This window comes from Crocuta crocuta, unplaced genomic scaffold, assembly GCF_008692635.1.
Source record: "Crocuta crocuta isolate KB4526 unplaced genomic scaffold, BGI_CrCroc_1.0 scaffold448, whole genome shotgun sequence".
NCBI classification, from domain to species: Eukaryota; Metazoa; Chordata; class Mammalia; order Carnivora; family Hyaenidae; genus Crocuta; species Crocuta crocuta.
Genome location: NW_027532411.1, coordinates 3,676,906 through 3,694,958, shown reverse-complemented (window position 1 = coordinate 3,694,958; position 18,053 = coordinate 3,676,906). Strand labels below are relative to the sequence as shown.

At 39.4% G+C, this 18,053-nt stretch overlaps 1 protein-coding gene across 1 annotated transcript in view; it reads right to left on the bottom strand.

Annotated features, from left to right (window-relative positions):
- Nucleotides 1–672: 672 nt before the first annotated feature.
- The window catches only part of COLEC10 (collectin subfamily member 10), a 39,670-nt gene continuing 22,289 nt past the window's right edge, over nucleotides 673–18,053 (bottom strand). Inside the window, exons 3-6 of the mRNA XM_077778936.1 lie at nucleotides 17,775–17,846; nucleotides 7,845–7,898; nucleotides 5,869–5,964; nucleotides 673–3,783 (exon numbers count right to left, since the gene is read on the bottom strand). Coding sequence (XP_077635062.1) covers nucleotides 3,392–3,783; nucleotides 5,869–5,964; nucleotides 7,845–7,898; nucleotides 17,775–17,846 — 614 coding nt within the window. The 3' untranslated portion in view covers nucleotides 673–3,391. The remainder of the gene's footprint in view (nucleotides 3,784–5,868; nucleotides 5,965–7,844; nucleotides 7,899–17,774; nucleotides 17,847–18,053) is intronic.

The following is an 18,053-nucleotide window of genomic DNA, read 5'->3' as shown; positions in this document are numbered from 1 at the left end:
AACTCTGGATGTAAGATATTTCTTCTTATCTAGTTATGGAATGTGTTGCTTTGAGAAAGTAGTTCTGTGAAGTTGTCAATGTATTTTTTAAATTTTCTTCCCATGGAAACTTTATGTAGTCTTTGGGAGGTACACAGATGTATCCCTGAAAAGCTGAGTACAAATTTAACTTTTTGAGAATAAAATTGACTTTATTATACTTTTTAATATAATTTATTGTCAAATTGGTTTCCATACAACAATAAAATTGATTTTAAGTGCTAATTATTTAAGGGAGTTCTCATGAATTTTATGGGGCAAATAAATTGTTTGCTCTTTTGCATTTTGAGCAAATCTTGATTTTCATACATCTGCTTTGCTTTCTCTTTAGCGGTGGTTATCTGCAGGACTATATGGAGGCAGTACTAAGTCACCTCCTCAGTGCTAATGCCATGGAAAGACATTGATGGATTAAAAAATTAACCAGTGAACACCAAATTTGCAAGGCAAGTTTATTTCCAGCATGTCTGTTAATTGACTCTAATCTTTAGCTTTGAAAAATAATCAAGAGAAAGAATTTGAGTGCCTGCTCTCATGAGAGAATCATGAAGGAGCTTCCATTTAACATGATCAGGCTGAAGAGATCACTGGATTGACAGTTCTTTTTTTTTTTTTTTTTATTTCTAGGAGAGAGAGAGAGAGAGAGAGAGAGACAGTGTGAGCAGGGGAGGGTCAGAGAGAGAGGGAGACACAGACTCTGAAATAGGCTCCAGGGTCTGAGCTGGCAGTCAGCACAGAGCCCGACGCGGGGCTCGAACCCACGAACTGCAAGATCATGACCTAAGCGAAAGTCGGACGCTAAACAGACTAAGCCACCCAGGCGCCCCTGGATTGACAGTTCTGATCAGCAGGTTGGTCTTGTTCTCCCAAATGAGTTTACTTTGGTCCATTGGTTAGCTTCCTTGGGCCTCAGTATTCTCGTTGGGAAAATGGCAGCAAAGTGTCTTCCCTTTCTACTGCACAAAGCGTATCAGGATCAAATGAGAAATGGTGTGTGAGAGTATTTATTTTGTTATATGCAAAGCACATAGGGCTTCATAAAATTGAAGCAAGTTTTATAGTAAATCTAAATGTGTGGTACCTTAGACTTCTGTCATCTTTTCTTGAAAGCATTGCTAGCAAAAATGAGTCATTGAAAGAAATGTTTTAATAGTAATAATGATAATAATAGTACTTATAGTACATACAATAAATATTCTTATTTTTGCCAGTTAGAGCAAATCAGAATATGGAGCTCACTGCTAGTGGCCTCTAAGCAATGCTTGCTGTCCATTCTCTCTCCCCTTTCTTTTTAGCTCTTTCTTTTCCCCCAACTGTCTCTAGGTTCTTTTCCTTATGCTCCACTCAAGGTTACTGGCCTTGATATAGTGTCCTGTTTTGTACTTTTTATTAAACTGCCTTGCCTTCCAAATATCATATGCCACACTCTCAGAAGTCTGAATAAGTAACTAGTTCATTAACTTGACGAATGGCAAACACTGGACAAATTCCTGTAATTGAGCTGAACTGATTGAAGTTTAAATGGGAGACTTTGACTTTGATATCATTGTATCCTAACGACATTCGACATGGTTAGAACGTTCAGAACTTTTCCTCAGAGGTGAGAAATAAAAAGTTCAGCTTTTTGGCTAGGGGATTGTTTTGTATGACTTAAAATTGGGGTAAAAATGGACTAATTGCCAATATTTTCAAATATGGATATAAATTATGAAGTTCCAGCTTTATGACTTCTCTTGAAATATCAGAGCATGTAGTGATACTGGATCTCCATAAAAAAAATAGCAGTGACTGAGAGCAGCTGGTTTCTTTAGAAGAATAAGCTGTGTTCAGTACTAAGATCCCCCCCCCCTCCTTTCCACTGGATTTATTTATGTCATCTTGTATGGCCCCTGTAGGACCTGAGTTTGTGACTCTCAATAAGCTCACAGAAATAACCTAATTAAATCTTATCTCATAACCAGTTAGTCATGGGTGAAATCATGGACAGATGGTTGAAGGTGAACATATGTTGTTGATCTGTTTCTCTTACTTCATTAACCATTTTGCCAGCATTTTGAAGAGTCTGATCATATGTCACAAACTATAGCTGGTGCAGCAGTTTAGAAGGGGAAAAATCTAGAGTTTTGTTGACTATATTATTTTCAAATTTGAAATGAAAGCTGCTTTGAGTTTTGATCTGCAGTTCAAAGTAGAATTTTACCAGCTCAATAAACGTGAGTCTGAGGCATGTTCCAAACTCCACACCTGCCGCATTCCTGTGATATCAGAGCACTACAAAGAGCCTCCCTGGTATGGGGTTTTTATAACATATAGTTATGGCAAGTAAAAGGTCTCCAGTGAAATGTCACCATAAGTGATATATTAGAGGCAAGGAGTAGAGGACTTAGCAACTTGACATTGGTAGCAGCTTGAAGCTTCTAGAGTTTTCTAAAGGCTTCACAATCTCCTTCCTTTGTTTCCCATGTCTGAGGGGAGGAAAGTTGATATGGATACACCCAAGACACAGAAAAATGAAGCCATATTAGTAGCAAGAGGCAATTTAACAAGATTATAAGTAATATTGTTTGGGAAAAAATTCTCCCTTTCTTTTTTCTTTTCAATTTCTAAAGCTCCCCTTTCCTCAAATCAGAGCTAGAGCCTATAGCCCTAGGATTAAGGTTTGGGCCTATGGAAAGAGGCCAAAGCAACCTCCTGGTAGACCTCAATGAAGGCTATCAATCAGAAGCACAGAAGTTCCGTGTGATTCCATATCGTCTGGAAAAAGGTCACAGGCTAGTAGTTTCTCACACAGAGGCTTGGGGTTGAAAGTATTCTTATTTCCGAGCAAACAAGAGGACCTTGCAAGTGTGGCAATAGACATGGTGGGTGACCAATAAAAGAAAAGGGGATCTTGGCTTCAAAGACAGATAACATCTCTACATTACTAACAGAAGGCTTTCCCATATGTCTGGCTTTGAGCAAGGGCAAGTTAGCCTAGTCATCACCAACCAACTGTCCAATTATCCACTGTGTTAAATAGACAGTGGATTAGGAATCTTGGGAGAGGTAGCAGAGCAAATGCCAAGAGAACATTTCATTTGACACATGGACAACCACATCTTGCACAGCTAGTAATTCAAGCTCTCTCAGGATCCATGTAACTCCGTGAGCTATTGGCTCCATAATATACTGTGTATGAAAATGCTCAAAATCATCAGAGAAGACCATGGCAATGGAGATTCCAAACCTCAGTTCAACATTTTCTACTTATGTTGAGTCAGAATGAATTTGGCATAATTAGAAAGAAAAGGGTGGATAAAGATAACTGCAATGGTAGTCACCGAGAAAAAACAAATGTGTAGCCCGAGGGAAGTTACTTTTTCTTCTTGACAAACTCACAGACAAAGTACATGGTAAGATGGCACTCTGTGTCATTCCATCTGCCTGAGCTCAGCATTTCCACACAGTCCTCATGACCATAGGGGTCACTGGGCTCCCCCTCTCTCCAGTTGCTGTAGTTCTGCAGTGGAGTGTTGTCCGTGAACACATACTGCCCCTCCTTCTCAAGGTCATTTACCCCGATGAATACCCGGAAGAAGCCACTCTTGGCGACATAGTCAGCAATGAGGGTGTTGGCAGCTTCATCCTTTGGCATGGCGAGCATCCCACCCCGGATCCGGCAGTGGGTCAGGGATTCCCTATAGTTCTTCTCCTCCTGCACGATGTAGTAGAATTTCTCCTCAGTTTCTCTAATCCCTGCAATGACTTTGCAGGGAGGAAAAAGTGAACATGATTATGCATCTCAAAAAGGGAAAAAGCAAATATATAACATTGCTGTATTTAAATTCATTTATTTGAGGGGCACCTGGGTAGCTCAGTCGGTTAAGTGTCCAACTTCAGCTCAAGTCATGATCTCTTGGTTTGTGAGGTCAAGCCCCACATTGGGCTCTGTGCGGACAGCTCAGAGCCTGGAGCCTGCTTCAGAGTCTGTGTCTTCCCCCCTCTCTCTGTCCCTCCCAAGCTCATGCTCTGTCTCTCTCTGTTTCTCAATAACAAATAAATGTTTAAAAATTTTTTTATAAATAAGTAAGTTAATTAATTGATTTGATGTTCAACAGTTATTTTGCAAGCCCCTATTATGAGGCAGGTACTGGTTTAATATTTTTGTCACCTTCATAGTTTTCAAATGGAGAACAAAGTCTTGCCATTTGTCCTCCCTGTCCTTCCTCCTTAACTTTCCACACGACTGTCTTTGTCTTTGACAAAGACTTGTCACACAAACTGCCTCTCAGCTCCTCTCAGACTATTGTCCCATCCCACTTTATGCTCTGCCATACAGAGTCCCAACAGCATGTCCTTCTCTCTTCACTTCAATGACTGTCGTGCCTGGAAAGTCTTCTCACTGCTTTACCTGGAAAACTCCTACTGGTCATTAGGTCTAAGTGGAAGTATTTTCTCCTCTAAGGGCCTTTCTAATGTCTCTGGACAGACACGGGGCTCTTGTGCACTTTTCTCCGTGTTTCCATTGCTCCTCTCTCTTCCTCTTTTGTATCACTCAATGCGTTCGAGTCTAATTGTTTGTCTGCATGTCTCGTGTACTAAACTATGAACGTCTTGAGGATGATGTCCATGTGTTTACCACTCTGCAACAGTACACAGGGTGTAAGAGCTTATTGAATGAATATCAGAAAAATACAGGAATTTTTCCATTGGGGGCCTAATTCCTGGGCTATGAACATGTACATAGATTAAGACCATCAATAGTTCACTCCAGATACATGAAGTACTGAGCTACTGAGTAAGCTTCAGGACAGAACTGGGGACTCAGAATCATGCTGAGCTCACAATATGTTAAGTATGTTTTAGGCTTTGGGGGTGTGTGCATATATTTCTTAGGGTCTATAAGTTAAAATTTGCCAAGAAATCTGTGAGCATGCCAATATATGTCAAACACTGTTGCTCTATGTTGAACCTCAAGGGTCTGGGTTGTTCATGAGAATCCAAGTCATGTCAGAGACAACGTCTCTAAGAGTATTCCAAGATGAAGATGAACACGAGATGGAATACGTGTATTTCTGATAATGTACAACAAACAGAATTGGATGGCAATAAATAAACGTATAACAAAGGAAACCAATTTCAACTGTAACTACCATCGATTCCTCATTTGTTCTGTCTCTGAGGAGAACACATAGGCCCTGCTTTAAGGGTTTCACTGCTAACTACAAGGGGGAAATGGACCAAGGATAACAAAAATGGCTAGTGTGAGAAGTTGCACAATTCAGAGAAACAAGTTATGATCTGTTGGTTTTTACTGAGGGTAGAGGAATCAGTGAAACCCACAGCCAAATCCCTGATTTCCTGTAAGTAGCTCTGTATCTTTGGGCAAGGTAATTTTGCTAAGCTTCAGTGTTAACAAAATATCCACATGGTGATCACTATTTCAAATTCTCAAGAAAGTAGCTATTTTTACTATTACTTCTCTTTTCTGAGTTGCTAACTCTTTTGGACTCTTCCTGTCCTTTTTTATTCTTAAGGCATGGCTTGCTAAACTCTGCTCTTTTCTCCATTCCCTTCCCTCCAGAAAGTGTCTTTTTCTATCTATAGGCAAATAAACTTATTATGTATGAATATATATAGGTACTGGTCCTGAGTGTCCTGGAGTCTGAGTGGATAATTAACATTTTGAGACCTGTTAAGTAGTGACACTATCTCAGTGGGCTTTTGCCCCACCCAAGGTTTTTCCCACTAAAATACTGGAACTACCTTGGAATTGTATTCTTGAATACTGGAATTGCAGTGTTGTAAGAGATTGAATCAACAGCATAAAGCAAAAGACAGTATACTCACCATTCTTGACAAACTTCATAGATGTTTTGAGGCGAGCAACACTAATATCCAGTTGTCCAACAACTTTCCGGTATCTTCCACAATCACAGACAGTGCCTTTTAAATGACAAAAACTGTGAATTCATGTTGAAGTACACACAGATCAGTTGGAAAGGATAATTGCTCTCTTCTCAATATTTACTATCTTTTCCTAGTCTGGTTGTATGTTTCTGTGAATGGCTATACTTTTAGTCTTTTATTTAAAACAAAGTTTCCAATTGACATTGTCTTCAAGAATTTACAGAATATCTTTTGAAGTATTTTGAATGAGTTAAAATACATCCCTAAGCCAGTTTTTTAAAGTGAAGAGTAAATCATGGCAAATCACTGCACACATACTGTGGACCGTTTGGCATTTTTGTTGAATACAGAATGTGCCCATCCAATCTCAAAATAAAATCTTGACAGCTTTCTTAAAACAAATTTCTGGCCAGTCTTCTCTTCTGTTACTGCATTGCTCACTGGCTCACACAAATTTCCCAAGACAGGAGAAAACCTTCGTGATGAAATCAAATGGTAATTCTGATTATCCATTTCAAGGATGGCTTGAATGATCCTTGAATGTTTCAAGGACTAAATTTAAATCTTGTGAATAGATTCAACTTATAATTTCAAGAGACATTTGCCCCATTTGCGGACTAACTCTGATGTTAATTTCCTCCATTCATTCCCTCTTTCCTCATTTACCTTTTCAGCTACCTGCTGATGCTGAGACAGAGAAAGAATTGTAAGGAAAATGATGTGAAATGTTTTCTGGAAATGTTTATGTTTAAAAATATTTCCCCAACTCCTTGTTTTGTATAATCTTATCTTTGAATTTGACGACCTTGGTATTTTACAGGGACACAACTTTCAGGATGGAGGAGGATTTTTGTACTGGCAACTTACAAACACCATAATTCTCTCTTACACAGAATAGGAATATTATATTTTCCCTAAGGGACCTTAGGACTTAAGGAATAGAGTGAACAAACACAAGAAGCTATTTCCAGTTTTGGTCTCTACACTTGAGAAAAAGGTTGATATATACAAAAATACATATTAAGACACTAAAATAAAGTACCAAAAAGTGTAGTTTTTAAAGAAGCTTGAAAATATTTCTTCTGGATTTCTTTTTCTCTTTTCTTTCCTTCCTTCTTTCCTTCCTTCCTTCCTTCCTTCCTTCCTTCCTTCCTTCCTTCCTTCCTTCTTTCCTTCCTTCCTTCTTTCCTTCCTTCCTATCTTTCTTTTAACTTTTATCTATTTAATGGCTGCTTCAGGTAATCAGTTTCTTTTGCTTTCTTTTGTGGCAATTGAGAGCAAAAAAAAATTTATTAGCCAAAGTGGGGGGAAATCTGTGGCTTTTCCGAACATTTATCCATGTTCACAGTTAAAGACAAAGAATTTAAAACAGTTCTTACAATTAGTCTTCACTGCGCCTCCATGAGCTTCCCTCTGAGCAATCTACATCTTCCCCCTGCACACAGCACTGGAAATAAAACTCTTTCAGGACTCAGAAAAACTCTCCCTGGCCACTGATGGCATGCTCTATATCCATGGGGTCTTTCCAGATCAGACCAGATTGCTGCGGGCCTCTGTCTGGTTGAGATGCTGGTGGAATGAAAGGAACGCCACTTCTATCCTACTGCTGAGGCCACAGTGGATTCCCCCCTTCCCCCCATCTCTACGAGAGTGAGGGCTGCTCCCCGATGTGCTAGGTTTGCTTCCTCCCACTAAGCATGACTAGGATGGAATGTGCCATCATTCCCTTCCCCCAGGGCTTGGAAAGTCACCAGCAGATGGAGAGGAAAGTTCCCTTCTTTCCTTTCCCCCAGCCCAAGTAAAATCAGGTTAGGCACTGAGAGGACTATTTTTTTCCATAAAAATGTATTTATTTTTAAAGAGGAATATATTTGGAATGATAACAGACACTGAAGAGAAAAATGGGCAAGACTTACCTGCTTTGCCTTTTCCTCCTGGGATTCCCGGCAAACCTTTTTCCCCTTTGTCACCTGAATGAAAACAATCACCACAAAAAGAACAATGAACTAAAATGGCAGGTTATTTCCAGCAGACACTATCTTATATACTTAAAATCATAGGAAATAGTTTTTGAATTTCATCTGTAGTATTGCCAACTAATATTCCTTGGTTTCATATAAATAATTTGATTTTGCATTGGCTGCACAGGTACAACTAATCAAACAAGTCATAATTTATTTAGATTGAATGTGGAGCTCCAGTAGAATGGGTAGGGAACATTTAAATTTGTCACCTGCCCTACTAACATGGCCTTCTGAGAAAGGCTCATACAATTCTCTGCACGTTTTTAACTTTAAAAGTACCATTGTTTTGTATACCGGCATCAATTGATTAGCACATTGAGGTGCCTGTGTATTTATTACATCCCCAATTCTCCTGTATGGCTCCATTCTTGGATTTTCAAAAACATATATGTCCTTTTCCAATTTAATTCAAATATTTACTATTTATTCTTACTCCGTGCAAGACAAAAGGCTTGATATTTTGAGAAGGTATAAAGAGAGACAAGATTAAACTTCTGACTTGAAGGGGTTTATATATTTTGGAAAAGATGTGATATATGCAAATATCTGTAATATAAAGCTGTGTCAAATATATTATGCTGAAATATCAACCTTGATAATTTTCTCTTCTGCCCTTCTTTGTATGTGGCCATTTTCTTATGCAGTCAGGGGTATCCAGAAAACAATTCTCAGAGAATCCGGAGTATTAAAGCAGAGAGGGAAAAAAATGTTGATTTTTTTTTTTCAACTTCAAAATAAGCCCTTGAAGCCTACATCAGACACAATAATTGAAAGCAAAAGCTTTTGATTTCCAAGAGGAAATGTTTGGCTGAAGTTCTTGAGAATCAAAAGAGAAGACCCTGATAGAAGTAAAATAGAGTTTATGCTTCAATGGTGAACTAAAAAAGAAAAAAAAAAGAATTGGGAGGGATGAATACAGGTTGAAGGTCATCCAGGCCACAAGGGTATGGGGCTTACCTTTGTAGGAGTTTGGTGAGGTCAGGGAATTAGTTATGTGCCCCAAAGGGCAATGTGAATGGAAACGGAGTCAGCATTAAGGTTCTACCTAGCCCCATCCTTTACCAGCAAAAGGGAAAAAAATGGGAGCCACTCTAAACCCATAGGGTAGCCCATATTGCCTGCTTATTAGCTATTCTTTTCATAACTGCTGCTGAGTGTCTTTTATTAAAGTCCTGTACATATTGGGGGCACCTGAGTGGCTCAGTTCTTGTCCGACTTCAGCACAGCTAGTGATCTCACAGTCCATGAGTTCAAGCCCCGAGTTGGGCTCTGTGCTGACAGCTCAGAGCCTGGAGCACTCTGTCTCTCTCTGCTCTCTGTCTCTGTCTGTCTCTCTGTCTCTGAAAAATAAAGATTAAAAAAAAGCTAAAACAAAAAAAAGAGTCTTGTACATATTGACTATTGATCTTCCGGGAAAGCCTGCCTGCCAGGGCCCTAAGAATTTGCTGGACATTTCCAAATTGACCCATGTGGATACTTCTTTTTACAGTGATGCCAGACATTCATGGGCTCCCCAAATAGAAAAAGCAGTCCTTGGAACCCACAGTGCAATTTAAGTGTGTAGGAGGAAGCCTCAGAACTTGCACTTGAATGAAATAAGGCAATGGTGAAATCCATGACAATACAATGTGATAAATGCTGTAAGAGGGACGGTGAATGTTGAATGGAGATAACATACTCTGGGAGGGAGGTAGACAAGCTAGTGCTTCAGCTGGAGGGATGAAGGAGATGGCACTGGAACTGGGTTATGAAAAACTTCTCAGGTGAAGATGGGAGGAAGGTAGGGGACGATGTACTACAGAGGTACATTGGAAAAATATGGGAAATATGCCATGCACCCTGATGAGGAGGATTGATCTTCTCACCCCTACATTGTGTCCTGCAAATTCCTCAATTTCTCTTATATGTAAATTGTTAAAGATAAAAATAGCATTTGAGACTATATTAATGGCAGAAAGGGAATATACCTTTGCTAAGTGCTCATCATTTGGTAAGCGCTGTTCCAGATACTTTGTAGATATTCATATTATTTATAGATATCATCAAATTAAATCCTATAAGCTAGGTATTATCATTATCTTTATTCTACAGCTGAAAGAATGGAGGATCCTAGAGGCAAAATAACTTGTTGATGGACAGCTAGCAATTCAGTGGCAGTGCTGGCATTGAAACACAACCATTTCTGACTTCCCAGTTCATGGTGCTTCCCAAATGAGTGAACCAATGATTCAATGACATAAAGCGAAGTATTCAAAAACTGCTATCAGTAGTTGGAAGGCATGCCAAGTCCTTGTCACCAGCAGACACAATATGGACTTAAAAGTTCATATGAACATAGTTTAATATGTTATCTTTTTAAAACAGTGTGCTTTCTTTATATGTGGATCTGTCTCAATTCATCATGGGCTGAAAGTTGACTATAGCCCTGCTATCATCCTTGTTCTGGGCTAAACCCAGTGGTGGACATCAAAGAAGCCTAAATGGAGTGTTTGCTTTATAAAAGTAATGGGGTTTTAAGGAAAACAAAGCACACATCACAGACCAAGGAAATGGGACACGATCACTATTACCTACTCACACAGTGAAATAAAGGAAATGCCTGCCAGGTTTTCGGCCAAAATGACTGTGGATCAGAGCAGAGAAGACGTTCACCAAAGCAAGAGCCTTCTGCTGGATCTTAATAGTGTGGAAAATAGATTTTTGAATTGATAAATGGCTTTTTTGGTCTGACAAGATGTAAGCATTGTGACTATTTTCTAGTATTTTCCCATGAATGTCTCGCCTTTTTTGACAGATAAGAAAATCAAAGCGGTGTGGTAGAGGGAGCAGCCAAGGCAGTCCAAAAAACCAGGGCCTGAATCCTGGACACTTGCTAGCTAAATTTGGACAGGTTACTTCATTTCTGTAAGCCTCTGTTTCTTCATTTTTTGAGTGGAAATAATGGCACCTAAAATTGGAAGATTGTTAAGGAGGATATGAAGATGTCATCTTATCACGGGATTAGCTCTGTGCTTAAGTCATAGACGATGCTCAACCAATGTTAGCTTCTGCCATATGCTTAGCTGATTCATGGAGGATGTGAGCTTACAATGCTTATTTCCTAAAAATGAATTCAGGTTTAAGGCCATACACAAAAACTTATTTTGGCCCGTGGGTGGGAACATGTCAGTAATTACTGTCCTAAACTTGAAGAATTAAAGGTTGCATTTAAACAAACAAACAAACAAAAAATCATAATGCTTCCACTGTAAAAGGATTATTGACCTTAAGTAAAAACATTTATTTTGCTATAAGGTTGAATTTGCCTGTACTAAATCATTCTCTCTTATTCCTAAAATGAAATATCGGCATCCAGAAAGCTACCTTGTCCATGCAAGTGACAGCATTAAGGTCAGCCCAGAAAGTTGAGATTAATCTGACTCAGTGAAAAATTTAGAAGAGCCACTGACAAAGTGAGGACAATAAATTTCAAAGTATAGATTAAAAATGAAATTAATCCAGGTGAGCCAGAACACTAAACCTCAATTTTTTTTTTTAATTCCGGGACATGCTCATAAATTTTGATAGCATATCTCTGGAAGAGAAAGAAATCTTAGTGAATGGTGGAACTGATGATAAGGGACAGTAGTACTTATAGAAATAAAGAGTTGAAAAGAGGGCCATATCACAGGAAATAAAACATACTATCATTCACATTTTCATTCTTTTTAAAAAATTTATGTTTATTTAGTTTTGGGAGAGAGACAGAGTGTGAGCAGGGGAGGGGCAGGGAGAGAGGGAGACACAGAATCTGAAACAGGCTCCTGGCTCTGAGCTGGGACTCACAGAGCCCGACACAGGGCTCAAACCCACAAACTGTGAGATCATGACCTGAGCCAAAGTCGGACGCTTAACCAACTGAGCCACCCAGGCATCCTTCACGTTTTCATTCTTAATGCAATAAGCATCTAGAGAGTTTCCACTGTGTAATAGGCACTAAGATAAAACGTGGGACCCAAACCCACATACAACTTATCTTTATTTAAGCGAATAGACCCAATAAATCTTTCATTCATTTGTTCTTCCAGACGTTCACAGTCTATAGGGGAGAAAAGACAAGCTAATAAACCATGACGATGAGTAAAGTAATAAAGGTATGCAGGTATGGAATTGGCTTGAAGAAGATAAGGTTGATTAACTCTATAATTTCCAGACTGTTACTTTTTCAACATTTGTGGAAGTTCACCCCCTGAGGCTCAGAAAATCATACCGAACTCTACTCTTCCTTGTCTCTGTCGTCTACCACCCTCCCAAGACAGGTTGTCTTAGTCTATGAAAGGTTTAAACTTGACTCAAGATTCGGACCTCCAACTCTCCTAGCTGGAGCTTCAGCTGTATTCGACACACTTAAATCTAGGAAAGTGCAACATCTAGAACAACTCATTGAAAAATGAACTTCTTGAATTCTGGACGTGTTCATGACAGTGACTCTTCTTCTGCCTCCCCTTCTGCTCATTTCCAGGGAGATACTTGGGATCTCAACCTTACTGAACATGGCTACATCTCAGAAATCTTGAAGTCCAGCATCGCACTCTCTGGCTACATCTTTCCATCTCTTAACTAGTTGTTACATGAAGCTGATATGGCCAGGGGCAGATCCATGATTCATTTTATCTGAAACGTATACAATTTGGGGAGCACTTTTTAAGAAAATTAATACACAATTACAAATGGAAAAGTGGTATAAAAATGAATAACGGGGGCACCTGGGTGGCTCAGTTGGTTAAGCGTCCGACTCGGGCTCAGGTCATGATCTCACAGTTCGTGGGTTCAAGCCCTGTATCAGGCTCTGTGCTGATAGCTCAGGGCCTGGAGCCTGCTTTGGATTCTGTGTCTCCCTCTATCTCTGCCCCTCCCCTGCTCACACACTGTCTTTCTTTCAAAAATAAAAATAAACATTAAAAAAATTTAAAAATTAATACTAATAAAAACAAATCACAAAACTGAAGAGTAGACAAACACCACAAAATTCACTAATAATCATAACATTTTAATTAATACATTTGTGCCTCTATAATTCTTTTCTCATACATATGGGCTGCATATGTTTGGCTGCTTTCATGAATATCCAATTGACCTCGTGCTATTTATTGATAAATGCATCATTTCCCATTGCAAAGTCATGTCAACTTTACATAAACCAAATTTAGGAGTCTGTTTCTGCATGTTCCATTCCCTTTCATTGGTGTATTTAACTATCTCTGCATAAATTAACACTGTCTTAATGGATATAACTTTAAAATAAATGTTTAAATTCAGCCTTCCAGCTTTGTTTTTCTCTTTTAAGATTGTCTTTGAGTATTCTTGGTGCCTTTTATTTCCATATAAATTTTGAATTGGCTTATTAAATTCCAAGTGAGCTACTTCTGGGATGTTGATGGAGATAGCATTGATCTAAACATAAATTTTGGGGTCATCTTAACAATATTGATCATCTTAACAATATTGAGTGTTTCGATCTCTGAATGTAGTTTTACTTCCATTTTCTCAAACATTCTTTAATTTCTCTCATTATCATAATGTTGTGTTTGTTGAAGAAGGCTTAGACACCTTCTTTTTTAGCTTTATTCTTAGATATTTAAGAATTTTAATGCTATAATAAGTGCATCTTTTAAATTTCATTTGTAACCGTTTCTGGTATGTAGAAACATACTTGATTTTTGTATGGCTAAGCTGTGTAATAAACTTAATACAAATAGTTAATCTGTAGATTCTTTTTTAAATTTTTTAAATTTTATTTTTGAGTCAGAGAGAGAGAGAGAGAAAGAGCGAGCAAGCGAGCAAGCTAACAGGACAGGGGCAGAGAAAGAGAGAGGGAGACACAGAATCCGAAGAAGGCTCCAGGCTCCAAGCTGTAAGCACAGAGTCTGACGGGGAAGGGAGGTGATGGGGGGTTGAAACCCACAAGCTTCGAGGTCATGACCTGAGCCAAACTCAGATGCTTAACCGACTGAGCCACCCAGGTGCCCCAATCTGTAGATTCTTTTGTGTTTTCTGGACATGCATTCACATCATCTGCAAATAATGACCTTTTTATTTCTTTGTTTCCAATGATTGTGATTCTCATCTCTCATGCTGGCAGTTTTACTCTAGCTAGAACCACTGCTATTACGTTGGTTAAAACTGGTGATGAAGACTCCCAGTCTCAGGAGAGAAGTATTCAAGGTTTCATTATTGAGTATGATTTTTAATGGGTTTTTGTTGCTGTTTTTGATCTTCTCTTTCATATTGAATATGTTACCCTCTATTTCTAGCTTGCTAATAGTTTTTGAAACATGAATGGGTTTATGTTTAATTCAATGTTTTTCAGAATTTCGGGAGTTCTAACTGAAAATGTTGATTTTTGAAATGAAAAGGAGTGCCACTGTCCTGGGCCCCCTTTCTTCGGCAGGCCTTGAATACCAACTCAGTTTGAGCAACTTTCTGCTTGAGTTTCTTGGTCTCATAGTGCTGCCTTGCTCATGAATTGATGAATGACTTGAAAGGAAAATTAGAACAGAATACATCGCTCACCTCAGTGTGGTTCCCTTCTCTTCCAGATCAAGACCTGAAAGTCCTATTCAATTTGGTGAATGGGACCTATTCAATTTGGTCCCATTTATTTCGTTTTGTGAGGTTCTTTTCTTTTCTTTCCTTTTTTTTGGACTCAGGTGGCCATTTTAAAAAAAATTTTTAATGTTCATTTTTGAGAGAGAAAGAGTGCAAGTAGGGGAGGGACAGAGACAGAGGGAGACACAGATTTCTAAGCAGGCTCCAGGCTCTGAGCTATCAACACAGAGCTCGATGTGGGGCTCAAACTCCCAAACTGTGAGATCATGACCTGAGCCAATGTCGATGCTTACCACCCAGGCTCCCCTCACATAGTCATTCTTAAAGGATTAATGCTATAATGACTTATAGCAGAAATCTGAATTTTGTTTCATTATTAATAATGTAAGAAATTTCTTTCGCCTTCACAACTTATCATTGGTGATGAATGTAAATTAAGAATATTGTCAAATTTGATAACACCTCTGTAAAGCCTTTTTCACATAGGAGCCATTGGATTTGAAAAATTTTTCCACAGCCTTCCTCTGGCCCTGAACATTTCAAATGTTGTTTCATTTCCCCAACTCACACATTTCACGTGATGACTGGATCTCTGCACTTTGTCATCATGACTTTGGATAGATCTGCCCAGTAAGTGGAAGAAATAGTCTCGGAAGCTATTCCTACACTGAAATTATTAGCAATAACTTAATTGTACCTGTGAACTATGTAAGTATAGCTATGATGTCCAAACTAAATGTTCCCTCCACTCAAGTTCCTCTTGGCGAGCTCCCCAGATACTCTTGTCCACTCCCACATGCAGCTGATACCAAGAGAAGCCTGATGGAAGGAAGCTGGAGCAGAGGGAGATAGTAGGGGCACCTGGGTGGCTCAGTCAGTTAAGTCGGACTTAGGTTGCAGTTCAGGTCATGATCTCACGGTTTGTGAGTTCAAGCCCTGCATGAGGCTCTGTGCTGACAGTATGGAGCCTGCTTGGGTCTTCTCCCTCTCTCTCTCAAAGTAAGTAAATAAACTTCATTTTTTTAAAAAGGAGATAGTAGTGTTAACTTGTGCATTCTTGATGAGGACAATGCCAGCTCAAGGATATAAAAGTCGGTTCTAGGAGGGTGAAAAATCTTGCTCCCTTTTATATATAAAGCACAAATGTACACACAATACATAACAGATGTTTAGTCCATGGGTGGTATTAAAATTTCATAGGGAGGGACAATTAGAAAAAAAATACATATAAAAAGGTTTGGAAAAGGGGAAATGCTTTGTTTTTGTTTTTGTTTTTTAATGTTAAGGGATTCTATTGTAACCAGTTGAGGATAAAATGCCTTACTTTCAAGCTTCCCCAAGCCATCTGGCCATGTGCACCCGTTGCAAAGGCTCCTAATCAGGGAGCTGGGAAGGACCCAAATAAGTGTGGGGCTCTGAAGCCAAAGCTTCATCAGCTTCATGGTGAAACCATCCAAAATACATAAAATGCGAAGAGTCATAGTCTCTGAGGAGTCCATGGAGCTCTTCCCCAGCTATGAGAATTTCAGTCCTAGGCAAACATACCCTACAGGCCATGGGATCAAAAATAAGCATAGCACTTTCTTTTCAGTGGCACTACCCTCTGTCCCTGCCCTCAAATGTAGGCTGAAGGAAAATTCTCAAAGGAATGAGTTGGAAAAAGACAGGGAGAGAGGAGATACCAACCTCCAAGACAAATGGAGAGGGCCGCAGCCTCTCTCAGGCTCTGCCAATCCACCCGCTCAAGAACATGGTTGACTAAGCTGCGGCTGGGGCCCGCATGGCAGGAAGGCTGCAGGGTACACATCCAGGCTGTGGAATCCTGTTACGTGGGGCACTGACTTTCCCCAGATCTGTACCCTGGCACTAGTATCTCTTGCCTCCCCCTCGAATGTCTTTCCCTCCATTTCCATAAACATGTCACTGTTCTTCAAGACCTAGGTCAGTTCTTTATGTCAATCTGGCCTTACTCTCCCACCTGGTTCCTGTAGTAGTCTTTTAGTTACTCAGTATTATGATTCTTTCTCAGCAAGTCCTGTCTTCCCAAATAGTCTATGAGCTTCTTGCAAGAAAATTGTGATTCTCATTCAGTTTGGTATCTTCAAACCAAGTGGAACAATGCCAGTATGAACTGCTGACCATCAGGAGCAGTTAGAACCTGCTATCATTGTGGGTTTTATGAGAAGACAGTAAGAAGAGTGCTCAGATAATAAAGAGGAAGCCACCTCTACTTTATAACAGGACAGCAGTGAATTTGTGCAGGATGGGCAGAGGACTGAAAACAAAAAGACATGAATATATACACTCAAAGTTTCTAACCTGTTAATAAATCCCAGGTGAAGAATCTTTATTATTTCATTCAATTTAGGAAAGAAAATTCCAGGGACACCTGGATGGTTCAGTGGGTTAAGCATCCAACTTTGCCTCAGGTCATGATCACACAGTTCATGGGTTCAAGACTTGTTGGGCTCTGTGCGTAGAGCTCAGAGCCTGGAGCCTGCTTCAGATTCTGTGTCTCCCTCTCTCTCTGCCCTTCCCCCACTCATGCTGTGTCTCTCTGTCTCTCTCTTTCTCTCAAAAATAAATAAACATTAAAATTTTTTTTAAAAAAAGAAAATTCCACTGCCCTTTGCTGCATTGAGTTTTATGAATGGTTGTTTTCTGTTACTTAATATGCTTCATGGTCGTGATACCCATTTTAACTGTATCAAGGATTACAACCAGCAGACCCCAGGAGATAGTTCAATATGGAGACCACCCCAGTACTATTTTTTAAGTTATTCACTTATTTATTCATTCATTCATTTATTTATTTAGAGAGCATTCATGCAAGCTGGGGAGGGACAGAGAGAGAATCCCAAGCAGGCTCCATGCTGTCAGTACAGAGTGTGATGCAGGGCTGGAACTCACGAACTCAGAGATCATAACCTAAGCCGAAATCAAGGAGTCAGCTGCTTAACTGATTGAGCCACCCAGGAACCTCAAGACTACCAGAACTTTAGGTTTGATTCTGTCCCTGAATTTCTGTTTAATTTTGTTGAAGTGCTTTATTACATTTTTTAAGACACATTGTTTATGTAAGGAAGGAACAGCCAAGATATGAAGAAAGAGAAAACTTGTATTTTAAAAGAAAGAAAAGGGACCATTTTCATGATACGGAATGTTTTGGAATATATCAAGGGTACACTTGATTTGCCTCAAATTACCCTTGGAGGAAAGGAAAATGCAGCTTACCCTTCTTGCCGATGGGCCCAGTCTTGCCAATGTTGCCCTGGTCTCCTGCATCGCCCAGCTCCCCCTTAATTCCTGAAAAGCAAAGCATGCCATCTTTATATCCCAAGGTTTTGAATTCCCTTTGAAGATGTGGCTAACACATGCTATCCAGTTGGAGGAAATACCAAAAAGTACATTCTTCTATTTGTGGTATGGAACATATATCCTATGCTTTATAATCTATCTTAATAGTATGTAGTGTACGTACTAAAACTAAATGTGGATAAGAATGAAAATCTT